The following is a 13384-nucleotide window of genomic DNA, read 5'->3' as shown; positions in this document are numbered from 1 at the left end:
TCTCTCTACAGAGATGCAATGCTCCATAATGTCTCATGATACATTTCTTCTCATGATACAGTTCTTTGATAGTGTAAGACTGTGTTTTTGCATTCTATTATATCCCACTGAGGAGCGAGTAGGAGGTGTTGGACTTAGGCAGTCTGTCCTTTGTGGTTGGGTGGACCTCCGTAAAAATATTTTGATTGTTTAGGGTGGAAGAATGAGTAATTCTTTCGGATCAAGGTTACCATTATCTAAAGGGTGAGGTTTGTATAGAGCCGTGGATCTAAACAATCAAATTAGAGTCCACCTTCAAGTAGTGTCGAGAAATGAGGTTTCAATAATGGAAATCTTTGACTAGCCTTAAAATATACTTTCATATTTAATTATAAAATTTAAAGTTTCAAAAATAGTATAGATCGAGCAAATCTATGAAAACTTGAATAATTTAATAACTGACGGTAAAAAAAATGCGTTAAGAGATGCACTATTTTCAAATTTTGAAATCCATTTTTTTGCAAGTGCATGCATCTTGATGTCAAGATGATCAATTTGAGGATATTTGGACATCAAAGCAACCTCTTCTAGTGAAATTTTTGAGGTAGGCTCTAATTTGATTGTTTAGAGTGTAGGCTCTATATAAACTTTTCCTTTATCCAAAAGATTCAAATAACTTTATATATAACTAGATTTGGGTAATTACTTGTGGAGAGAATCATGGGAGTGGAGACCCCCTTTAAAAAGAGGGTTGTAGAGAGGTGTATCAGTTGGTTCCATGTAATTCCTCCCAGGACTTTCCACCTCGCTCTTTGAAAAATGAGAACATACACATGTCCTCCCTTTGTAAGAAACCCTTGCATCAGATCCCCTTACAGGCAAAAATGAGAACTCTACGGCCATCGATCGAAGCTTGTGATTTGCATTGTGATCTATTATCCGGGGTTCTAATACTCCAAAAAGGGAGATTTAAGTGGCAGCGTCCGATCCTCATGTGTTGGTGTTTTTGCTATCATTTCTCCTGCACTGGGACACCTACGTTGTATTACAAGGTGAAAAAGATGACCACCCAAGAGTTGTATGAATCATGTTGTCCAACATGGTACATTGGTTCTCAAATAGTAAAAACTTTGACGAACTGGCAAGCACGTTATCTTTCTCTCTCAAGTTTTTTTTATGATCCCTTCTCTTGCCCTCTTTCCCTCTTTATTAGTTTTTACAACACTCTCTTTCCCTCTCTATTTGTTTTTACTAGTTAACTTCCTCTTTCCCTCACTCTCATACAACACCCCACACTTTGATTTGATACTTTTCAAAAGGGACCAAGAAATGGAAAAAGTGGGGCACTTGCAATTTCCACCATGCTTCCTACCCAAAGCACATATTCTTCAGTCAGGTCATCTTCCGCCGACGCCAAATCCAAACGTTTCCAAATTCAATACCATTCCCTCTTTGACATGTGTCCTTTTTACACGAAAAGTAAACACGCTTTGCGTCACCAACTCGTATAGTTTGTTGTGATTAGATGAAACTACCCCAAGTTTTATGGCTTCAAACTTAAAAAAAAGGGAAAAGGTTTTTTTTGTTTTTTTTTTAGGATTTAGAAATAACATATCGGTGACCAAGATTGCTCATTTGGAAAATGTGCTCGGTTATGTGGATCGGCGATTCGGCAAAGTGAAAAAAAAAAAAAAAAATTAATAATAAAAAATGAGGCAAGTCATATTAGTTCGGGCCAGAACCAACCGGTTCATAGAGGAAAGTGACTGGTTCTCAAATCAGGGATGACCGGACTGGTTCCCGATCAGAATTACCGGTTCCGATTGGGACCACCAATTTTTTAACCTTAGTTTTATGGATTCATTATTGATCAATAGGAGTGTGACGTTTAGGAGTACTCATGCCGATTCTAGAAGCATGCGAAATCCTGCAAAAATAGCCAAAAACACATGAAGTCCTCCCCACAAGTCACTAAGTTGGTGCAAGCCCCTCACCTCATTCTCACACACTTCCAACCTTTCCCACCTTCACTCCTCTCCTGCATTGGCAACATGGCCTCATATCTCTCTAAAACCTCTTCCCCCTCTGTCCTCTCTCTCCTCTTCTTCTCTCTCCTCCGCACTTCTGTTTTCGCCAGAAATCCCGGCCATCCACCAAAAAACGAACGCTCGATGATCGGTTTTGGGAAAGAGAAAGTGAGTCACCTCCACTTCTATTTCCATGACATTTTAAGTGGGCCGAACCCGACTGCCATCGAAGTAGCATGTGCACACTCCACCAACTCATCAATGACCGGCTTCGGTGCAATCATGATGATTGACGATCCCCTCACAGAGGGGCCCGAGCTGACCTCGAAGCTCCTAGGGAGGGCTCAAGGGATCTATGCTTCAGCTGCTCAAGAAGAAGTTGGCCTCCTAATGTCTCTCAATTATATGTTTATGGAGGGCAAATACAATGGGAGCACCCTTAGCATTCTAGGGCGCAATGCAGTGATGAGTGGTGTGAGAGAGTTGGCCGTGGTGGGAGGAAGTGGCGCATTTAGGCTGGCTCGTGGCTATGCATTGGCCAAGACCCATGCTTTTGATCCGAGCACTGGAGATGCTGTGGTCGAGTACAATGTGGTGGTCCTTCATTACTGAGGGAGAGGCTCATTCGTTTGATTTCTTTTCTTTTTTTTGATGTGTATAATAAAGGAGTCCCTTTTTTTTGTTCATTTTTTTGGTAGGCAATTTACGCGGAGTTATTTATGCACTAGTCCTATTTCTACTTTGCTTTTCTCTTTCCCTTTTTTTTATTCAGATTTTCTCCCTATATTTTCAATTAACTTTCTTGATTCTTGTCGTATGGGGAGCTATTCATGATTTTTTTTCCTAGTCTGTGTCCAAGTTTAGGTTTTCTAAAGAAAGTACTACAAACAACTCTCAACCAAATAAGATAATTAACTTGGAACAATAGTAAGTTTTATGCTAGAGTTAGGTTCTAGATCTGTCATTACAAGAAGAAAGATAAAGCCAGAAAACTAAATTGATTAGTTGGGCTCTCTCTGAGTTGTTGACAAAATTTCAACAAGGTCCGAAACCACATACATAGGAGACGTCTTGTTTCACCTCATTAAAAAAAAAAAAACCGTCCTGCTTTATCCTCTCTCTAGCCTCTTACTTTTTATGCCGGCACCAGAGCAAGGTTTTAGGTTCAACAGACGGCTTTTTTTTAATTCAGCGACTCTCTCTCTTTCTCTCTATCTCGCAGCCTGGAGATAGAACCATAGGTGCACCAATGTTTTGCAATAAGAGAAAGTAAAAAAAAAAAAACCGAGAGATGGGCCCATCGTTTTGCAAGAGGTGCAAGCCAAAAACATGTATGAAAAAAGGGACCGGCTTCAACAAGAGAGGAGCAAAGAAAAAAAAAAAAAAAAAAACACGAAAGAGGTGCAAGGAGAAAATAAAAATAAAAATCGCAAGAGGTGCAAGAAAAAATGAGGGCTTCAACTCGCTCCACGATTTTCAACAAACCCACAAGACATGGACTACGATCAAGAGAGACGAAGCAAGATCAAGAGAGACGAAGCAACCACCGGTGAGCAATAGATCGCTACTGATAAATTGGTCTCTGATACCATGTAGAAATTGCAATAACAAAAATTGAAAAGAAAAATAAATCAACACAACATGTACGTGCTTCGACTATAGTACCTACATCCACGGAGGATAAACCGGTATCACATTCATAGGGAATACTTTTGTTTGTCAGATATTTATAGAGTTACAATTCTTGTCTTTTAGAAAATAAATCTCACTATAGTAGTAATCCCACAAAGTAGGAAACTTAATGTAAAAAACTTAGTATATTGTAATATAAAAAATAGGAAACTCAATATATGGTTTCTATAATTTTCAATAGTTAGAAAACCTTCAAATAGATCATCATGGCCTTGACCATTATGGTTGTGAAAAAATAAGATTTCAAGCCCTTCAAATAGTATATATTGTAAAACGTTATCTTGACTATCTATTTCGCCTTAAAAATAAGTGTTCACGGATCTACAAAATTTGTACCATTTTTTTAATTTCAAATTTCATAATCATTGTTGAAAATTGATTTTAGAGCCAACATGGAAATTTTTTATGCCCAAATTACTTTCCGAACAAAGATTGAGATGAGGCTTTTCTTTTGTTTTCATAAAGCGTGGGCCTTATAGAAATTGCATCCATCTTTATACACAATAGTAAATGTATGGCACAGTATTAAGAATTCAATTTTCGTCCTAAGAAACGGAATAAAAAGAGTGAATGAGGGAGGAAATGAGTTCTAGAAAATTATTCAGTGAAACGTGCATGATAAGTTCGAAGATAACTTAAAAACAGAGTAAAAGAAAAAGCGTACATGTGTTGAGGTGATAAAATATACAATATTGAAAACCATGAAAATTCTGATGGTAAATTGGAATATGTGTTGGGGGAACATCCATCTTAAAGAATTGTGCTCTCTCCCTCAAAAAAAATCAACAGTTTACAATTTTCCTTTAAAAATTATCATTTTAATTTTAAAAATTTGTTTCTTTTTACACGTTCATGTTCTCCACGTTACTGATTATATATACCTAAATACCTAATACGTTCTGTTAAAGATCCATTTCAAAAATAGGTTATGAAGAGAGGATGTAGTCCTAGGACTCATAACAATTGTGTCCAATTTTGATTTCCATGGCTTGATTTGGCACGAACACCCACCTTGGACGAGGAGAGATATAACATAATTGGAAAATGGTTTGATATGGCTGCAGTCTTATTAAAATAAGTAAAGCCTCACTTCATGAAAATTTCATATTGTAAATTGGGACTAGATTTGTATGCCCTCAAAATTAAAAAGACTGGGTATTAGAACTCTTAAACTTATGAATTGAGCACTCTTATCGTAGAGAATTTTTCAAGACTCAAATCATCTTTCAAAAGATGTGCTAATTGCTCAGTGTGGCTTTGATCCTTTGACCCACTTGATTAAGAAAGAAAGATGTGGTAACTTCACTTCTCAGATCTAGAAGGATATCTATAGTTACAAAAATGTGGTTTTCAGTAATATCCGATGGATTGTTGGAAATGGAGTTAATACTTATTTCTGATTCAATAAATGGCTGGGAGATGCATCTCTTTCTTGTACTTCTCCATATCTGTTTGCTAAAGTAGCTACACTGGAGGCTAAAATTTTGGACTTGATTTCTTTCACGTCATCAAACCGTGTAGTTTGGAACATCAATTGCCTTTATAATAGGTTGCCAGATATGGTTATCTCGTGGCTTCAAAGCCTCATTCTTCAGTTAGATTTTGTTTATATTTCTCATAACTTTGAGGACGGAATTATTTGGGAATCAGAATCTAATGGCATTTTCTCTGTTAAAGCAACATACAAGCTTCTTTTTATGGATAAGGTTTGTAACATAGATCTCTCTCTTGGTTCTATCTGGGATTCATGACACAAATCTCTCTCTTGGTTTTATCTGGAAGTGACCTATCCCTATTAAAATTCATGCTTTTTTATGGATCGCCTGTCAAGGAAAATGTCTAATCATAGACAATTTGTAAAAGAAGGGTAAAATTCTACCTAATATTTGTTTGATGTGTAAAAGTGATAAAGAATCTTGTACACATCTTTTCATCTATTCCTCTATTGCCCTTTTGCTTCAAGCTTATGGTTTTGGGCCTTCTAGTTTATGGGTCGCTTCCTTATGCTCCCATGGAACATCGTTGGCATCAATAATCATCTTGCTGCATATGGTCTTCCAAAGAAGGGTGTATTGCTATGGAAAATTTTCAGAATTGCTATCCTATGGCACATTAGGCTAGAACGTAACAGAGGAACGTTTGTCGAGATTTCTCAAAGTGCTGAACGTCTCAAGGACTCAATTTTACAGTCGTTTTGGAACTAGTTTTCAGCAACGTCTGTAGGATGGGGAGTTCTTCGGACTGACATTTATGTCAATCTAAAATATCTAGCAAATTCCTTACTACTTCTACAAGTCCTACTAGGACTTGGATTGCTCCACCAAAAACATGCCTCAAGCTTAACTTTGATGGCAATTCTTTTGGAAACTAAAGTTCTGCAGGTGTTGGGGGTCTACTGCGTGCTAGTGGGGGTCTACTGCGTGATAGTACATGTGGGATCCTATTCTCTTTCTTTGGTCCATGTGGCCTTATGACAACCAATCAAGCTGAACTGACTGCTCTCCATCAAGGTTTGTTAATTGTTACTAAGAAGTGTTTTACTGGAGATATTATTGTGGAAAGGGATTCACTTAATGTTATCAAATGGTGCATGAGAGAGTAAAGGGTCCCATGGTCCCTTTTCCCTCTTTGGATTAAAATTTTAGACCTTTGTGCATTACCGGATATGAGGATTTCTTTTGGCCACACTCTTGGTGAAGTAAATGATATAGCTGATGGATTAGGCAAACATGGAGTTTGTCTTACCTCTCTTTTTATAATGTTCTAACTCCATTGTAATATCATGCTCTTGAAGCATATTATTAATAAAAACCCATAATATTTGTCATTCAATTTGAAAAAGAGGGATTAGATCCATGAAAGGTACGTAATCTCCGTCCTATCCTTGTTTTTGTTATCATTTATGCTACATTCAGATACCTACCGTGTCTTATAAGTTGAAACAAGATGGCCACCTAAGAGTTGCATCAATAATGTTATCCAATATGGTACATTGGTTCTCAATTAGTAAAAACTTTGACAAACTAGCAAGCACATTTTCTTTCTCTCTTTATTTATTTATTTATTTATTTTATGTTTATGACAAGTTAACCTTCTCTTTCCCTCTTTCTCTCTCTATTTGTTTTTACACCCTCCATGTCTCTCTGTATTTTGAATTAAAGAAATTATTTGCATACTTCCAAAACTCTCTCTCTTTTTGTATCCAACATGACACCATGGGTGCTATTGGAAGCTCCGAATCTCGTTTCTTGCGTGTATAAACCGCTGCGTTTTTTTCCACATCCATACCCCACACTTTGACATGATACTTTTCAAAAGGGCCATACAAACTTTCCAAATTCAATAGGGCTACAGAAGTAACCATTCCCTTCTCGACATGTGTCCTCCGTTCTTACTGCGCCATTATCATGCGTCCATATACAAGAAAATTAAACACGCTTTGCCTGACCAACTCGTATAGGTTGTTCTGATTAGATGAAAATAATACTCTTTGCAAAGGTTTTATGGCTTCAAACTTTTCAAAAAAAAAAAAAAGAAAAATGTTTTTTTTCAGGATTTAAAAAAAGACGGATCGGTGATTAGGATTGCTCATTTGAAAAATGTGTTTGGTTTTGTAGATCGACGTTTTGGCAGAGTGAACTACCAATAAATTTTTTTAAAAAAATTAAATAATAAAAAATGAAACAGGTTCAGACAAATTCTCTATAGAACTGGTCAGAACCAGCCGATTCACTAAGGATAGCAGATGGTTCCCAATATTTTGAGAGATCAGGGACGACCTGACTGGTTCTGGATCTGATTGCCGGCTGTGATCCGAATCACCATTTTTTAAACTTTAATTTTATGGCTTCATTATTCATCAATAAGAGTGTAAAGTTTAGGAGCTCTTATGTCGATTCGACAAGCATCCGAAATCCTGGAAAAGTCTAAAAAAAACACATGAAGTCCTCCCCACAAGTCATGGAAGACATTAAGTGGGTCAACAAAGGAAAATTAAGAGCAACATCACTAACACGGTTCATTTTGAGTCTCCCTATAAACTTTTCAAGGTTTAACCCTCACTATATATAATATATATACGCCCCTCGCCTCATTCTCAAACACTTTCACCCTTTCCCACCCTCACTCTTCTTCTGCATTGGCAATATGGTCTCACATCTCTCTAAGACCTCTTCTCACTCTGCCCTCTCTCTCCTCATCTTCTCTCTCCTCGTCGCTTCCGTTTTCGCAAAAAGACCCGGGCATCTCCCCAAAAACCAACACCCCATGATCGGTTTTGGGAAAGAGAAAGTGAGCCACCTCCACTTCTATTTCCATGACATTGTAAGCGGCCCGAACCCGACTGCCATCGAAGTAGCACGTGCACACTCCACCAACACATCAGACACTGGCTTCGGCCTAATCATGATGATCGACGATCCCCTCACAAAGGGACCTGAACTGACTTCGAAGCTCATAGGGAGGGCTCAAGGGATCTACGCTTCAGCTGCGCAAGAAGAACTTGGCCTTTTAATGTCTCTAAATTATATGTTTGTGGAGGGTAAATACAACGGGAGCACCCTTAGCATTCTAGGGCGCAACGCGGCAATGAGTGGTGTGAGAGAGTTGGCCGTGGTGGGAGGAAGTGGCGCATTTAGGCTGGCTCGTGGCTATGCATTGGCCAAGACCCATGCTTTTGATCCGAGCACTGGAGATGCTGTGGTTGAGTACAATGTGGTGGTCCTTCATTACTGAGGGAGAGGCTCATTCTTTTGATTTCTTTTCTTATGCATATTTTGAGGGGTGTAGATCTCTTTGAAAGTCTCTTATAGGTGCTCCATGTTGTAATAAAGGCGTCCCGTTTTTTCATTTTCTGGTATACAGTTTATGGCGAGTTATTTATGAACTTGTCCTACTTCTATTTTGCTTTTTCTCTTCCCTATGCTTTCTCTTTTTCTTAACATTTTCTTCCTATATCTTCAATTAACTTTCTTGGCTCTTTGCCTTATGGAGAGTTATTTATGCACTTGTCCTATTTCTACTTTGCTTTTCTCTTTCATATGCTCCTTTTTTTTTTTTTTTTTTAGATTTTGCTCTTATATCTTCAATTAACTTTCTTGACCCTTGTCCTAACATTCTCCTGGTTAGGAACATATGCAAAAACATTGTATCTTTAAAGGAAAGGAAAATGTTTTGATAAGGCTGGAGCTCTATCAAAATAAGTAGACCCTCATGTTAAAACTCACCGAAAATTGTGGTTTTAGTGTTAGAAAACCTTCAAATCCATCATACCATTATGATTGTGAAAAAAAAAAGGCTTTCAAGTCTTAAAAATAGTATATATTGTAAAACGTTATCTAGATTTGGCCATAAAAATAAGTGTTCACGAATCCACAAGACTTGTACCATTTTTTTTAGCTTCAAATTTAATAGTCAGTGTTGGAAATTGATATTAGAGCTAACATGAAGACTTTTGATGTCCAAATTAACGAAGACTTGATAAAAATTGCATCTAACAAACTTAGCCACAGTGGCTTTTTTATTGGGACTCGTCAATCCGTAATATTCCGCATCAATCTGTCTCTCTCTCCAGCTAATTAGCAACCTTTCTTCCGCACAACTCTCTCAACGTTTCTTGGACTTTTTCTACATGTATCTCTCTTCAAATTCCTCTCCAATCCACTCACATTAAACCATCTCACTATCCCAACCATCACCTGTATGTATGTATGGGTGTGGTTTGCATAAGGTTGCAACTTCGATGACGAAACAAAGATGCACCTCTTCACATGACAAGCAATTTTGGTATTGAAATTTTTTAAGATGGTGCAAGAATCTATTTTTATCCGTAATTATAACATTTGAAATTTGAAATATAGTTTAAATCAAATATATCTATAAACACATAAAAATCTTGAAAATGGATGCTCCAAATAATTTGTTGCACGATGTATAATTTTTAGTACTTGAAATCTTTTTTTTTCTCCATATCCATACAACTTGAAGTCAAGATGATCAATTAGATATTTTTTCCAGCATCAAAATAATATTTTTCAAAAGATTTTAGATGTGCACCACGATTCTACATTTTAAAGTGTCAACCTTATATAAACTTTTTCCATATGTAATTGGTGTGAGCCAACCCTTTATAGTGTGAATTTTGTCTTCATTAATGTGAAAATCAGAATCTGACCTGAGGTCAATAACTAGAGATAACCCTTTTCAAACTTTTGCTCCTAATTAATTAATTGAGATTATTTCTATGCAATGGATTTCTAACACCACGCGTCATTGCTAAGTTGTTCTAGCATTATTTATGCTAAGTTGTTCTGGCATTATTTATTGTGAAAGCTCGCCTAAATTTCACATCTCCCTATGATTCACTGCTTTAGTTAATATTAGTTGAATTACACGTATGCAATTACTTGTAACAAATTAACTAAATATTCAATGATCAAAGAGTTCTATTAATCAAAAAATTGATTTATCATGAGTCACCCCTTAGATAATAAGAAATTTTTAATTGAAATTTTTAGTTATAAAAATATGGAGTAGTAGTTATAATTTAAAAGGAAAAAGTAACAAAAATTTATAATTTGTTACAATTATTTTCTCTAAAAAATATGTGAAGAAAATTTGTGTAGAACGACAATAATTTTGAGTACGTACCATTGTCATTGTCAATATTACATGAAGATCTCTTCTCTCAGAGTAGAAAAAATTTTGGTCATTAGAGAATTGGTTTGATGATGAAGGAATAATATTTGTCATTGGTGTAGAAATACCTTATGAAATATTAGTTTCTGAATTTTGAGACTGTTTATATTGCATATGATAAGCCTTTTCCATCACTCTCAGATGAGCATGTGAACGTGAATCTCTACATTCATCTTTTTGTTCAACGAACTCTTACAAATTGAGTTGTTTCTAGGGATACGATCCATTTCTTGTTATTACATTGTCATTACAAATTTTGAATATATATTGAACACTAATTCAGCAATTCACACAACAAATAAGACAGAAGTGGTTTTTAGAGTTATGATCTATTTCTTATTATGTAATATCACTTTAAAATATAGATTAAGTAATTGGTTAGTAGTTTTATCAACTGTTTTATTGAATATTATGACAAACAATGAAAAAATATAAATTTTTTTTTTTATTAGTATTATTACTGGCTCATACTTTTAGAGAGCAAAGAAATGACCATTTTTGGTTCTTGTGATGGAGAAGCTATGGAGCGAGGGCTTTGGAGAGAATATGTTGGGCTTCTTGATTTCCTTCAATTAGGAAGATATTCAAACCAAAATGACATAATCCGGAAGCAATCCCTTCATAGTATAAGGTGGGCACCTCATACAATTTTAGAAAATACAATCCCTTGATAGTGAACCTAACAACCAATCCTTTCATAGTTCATTAAAAGCATGGAAAAAGACATACAAAATTTTTAATAAAATCCCTATGAGCTCTCTCTGATAATTTTAACAATGAACACAAAGAGAAACAATTGACTGATCATGGATCAAGTTTGACCTGTGATTGCCAAGATGCATCTCGACTTTACATAACCATTGAGCCCCTCAAGGAATCTTCGAGTTGTCAATCTCTCTCTCTCTCAAAAGAAACTCTTTGCATAATTGAAAGCAACAACAATAGTGATAGATGACAATTACTGATCATGGATCAAGTTTGACCCGTGATTGCAAGATGCGCCTTGCATAACCACTGAGCCCCTCAAGGAATCTTCAAGTTGCCAATCTCTCTCTCTCTCTCAAAAGAAGCCCATTGCATACTTGAAAGCAACAACAACAGTGGTAGAAGACAATTTCTTGGAAGCAACAACAACAGTGGTAGAAGACAATTTTTTAGCAGCGGTAGGGTAAACAATTAATCTATTATATTTTATTTTTTATTTTTAGTATTTGGTATCGTTGTTTTTAAATTTTTTTTTGTTCTCAAATTTTATCTTTGTGTGTGTTTTTTGATGTTGTTGACATGTTGTTGCGATGAATAAAATATGGGTTCTGAAATATGAGTGTTTCCTCAAGTATTCTCTTTCTCTGCAACCCATAAAATATCTCTAAAAAAAAACCCAACGCCATGAATGGAATATGGGTTATGGAATATGAAAGTTTCCCTATGTGCTCTCTCTATGGGTTCTGGAATATAAAAGTTTTCTTAAGTACTCTCTCTCTCTACCTCTCTCTCCAACCATAAAGTTTATCTAAAACAAAAAAAAAAAAAAACAAACACAAAACACTTCGAGAAGCACTTCTATCTAAGGACTTTGCGTATTGGAAATCCAAAATTAAGTAAAAGCATGACAAAACTATCTAATAAAAGCACAAAATTTAATGAAACTGAACCAATATAACTAAAACCATGAAGCATGACAGGGAACCATTATCTCAAAGAAATCCAAAATCAAGTAAAAGCATGATAAAACTATATAATGTAAGTACAAATTAAAAAAACTAAAAAAGATATAATGAAACTATGCAAACTAAACCCATCCATACATGTTCTACGAATCAATCCATGGAAGAAAACACCATGCTTATGTTGTAACAGAATCACAGCCGAATAAAGTTAGTCAAAACAAATTTTCATAGAGATTAAAATAAGAAATTTTACATTAAATAATATTCCACAGAGACTATTATGTGTCACTATTGAGATTGAAAAACATTGACTATCTAATGGAAACACAATTTTTTTTGATAGAAAAACATAAAAAATAATTGTTTTTTTACCACTGCAACCATAAAAAAAAAATATTTATGTGGGGAAACTCACTAATGTTGCGAAATAGAGTAAAAATTTGTAGCCATTTTCATTGTTTGTAATTTTTGTTTATTATTATATACTTCAAATAGAACATCCATAAAATAATACCATGTACAAATTAATTCAAAACAAGTACTTATGCATTTTTTTTTAAAAAATAATTGCAGACCTTGGGAAGAGCAATGTTTTTCTTACGTTTAAAGATTAATGTGTTTCCCAATCTTCATAAAATGGGAAGAACACCTAAAAAAAATACAAACAAAGATACTGCAAAAAATAAATAAAAATAATTATTATAACTTACCTTCCGTATAAACACCTAAAAAATACAAAGAACACCTAAAAAAATTACAAACAGAGGTAATGCAATAGATAAATAAAAAGAATTATTATGACTTACCTTCAATATAAATACCTAAAGAATACAAATAAAGATAATAAAAAAACTAAAATAAAAGGAATTACTATGACTTAACTTTAATGCGAACTATGTTAAGTTTTGTTGAACCTGAAAATTATTGCAATAGCAAACTTTAAATGTGGAAAAATAGGACCAATATTTCTTTCTCTTTCCACAATTAAGCACACAATACTAAATGAAAGGTCCCTTTAGGGTTTTCTAACTTCTATAATATCAAAACCCTAACTAATGAGAGAGAGATAGATAGAGAGTGGGACGTGCATGCATTGAGAGAGGCAGTGTTCACAAAATCGAAGCGGAATGGTTAACCGGATATGGGCCTGAAAGCGGTTTAACCGGCCTATTCAACCGCTCTAACCGGACAAGTCTCGGGAGGTAAAAAAGTGTTAAAAAACATAAAAAAATACAATAAATAAAATATGAAAAGCATATAATGAAGGATCAAAACAAAACACATTAAAATAAAGTTGAAAATTAATGAAAAAATAAATTT

The 13384-nt window shown here is 35.2% G+C and overlaps 2 protein-coding genes across 2 annotated transcripts; both read left to right on the top strand.

Annotated features, from left to right (window-relative positions):
• The first annotated feature begins 1848 nt into the window (after positions 1 to 1848).
• On the top strand, positions 1849 to 2752 carry LOC18426940 (dirigent protein 22). Its single transcript, XM_006836000.4, has one exon. It carries the CDS (start codon positions 1929 to 1931, stop codon positions 2616 to 2618), a length of 690 nt encoding a protein of 229 aa, XP_006836063.4. The 5' UTR covers positions 1849 to 1928; the 3' UTR covers positions 2619 to 2752.
• A 5030-nt stretch (positions 2753 to 7782) lies between these two features.
• Positions 7783 to 8601, top strand: LOC18426941 (dirigent protein 22). Its single transcript, XM_006836001.4, has one exon. It carries the CDS (start codon positions 7845 to 7847, stop codon positions 8430 to 8432), a length of 588 nt encoding a protein of 195 aa, XP_006836064.2. The 5' UTR covers positions 7783 to 7844; the 3' UTR covers positions 8433 to 8601.
• Positions 8602 to 13384: the final 4783 nt, after the last annotated feature.

This window comes from Amborella trichopoda, chromosome 11 (genome assembly GCF_054954075.1).
Source record: "Amborella trichopoda isolate Santa Cruz 75 chromosome 11, AtrichopodaSantaCruz75HAP2 v2.0, whole genome shotgun sequence".
Lineage (NCBI taxonomy): Eukaryota > Viridiplantae > Streptophyta > Magnoliopsida > Amborellales > Amborellaceae > Amborella > Amborella trichopoda.
Note: the sequence above shows the minus strand (reverse complement) of the source record. Positions and strands in the feature narration are given on the sequence as shown.

Excerpts from the sequence above, each read along its gene's own strand:
- LOC18426940 (XM_006836000.4), top strand. The coding sequence starts at position 1,929 with ATGAAGTCCTCCCCACAAGTCACTAAGTTGGTGCAAGCCCCTCACCTC.
- LOC18426941 (XM_006836001.4), top strand. The coding sequence starts at position 7,845 with ATGGTCTCACATCTCTCTAAGACCTCTTCTCACTCTGCCCTCTCTCTC.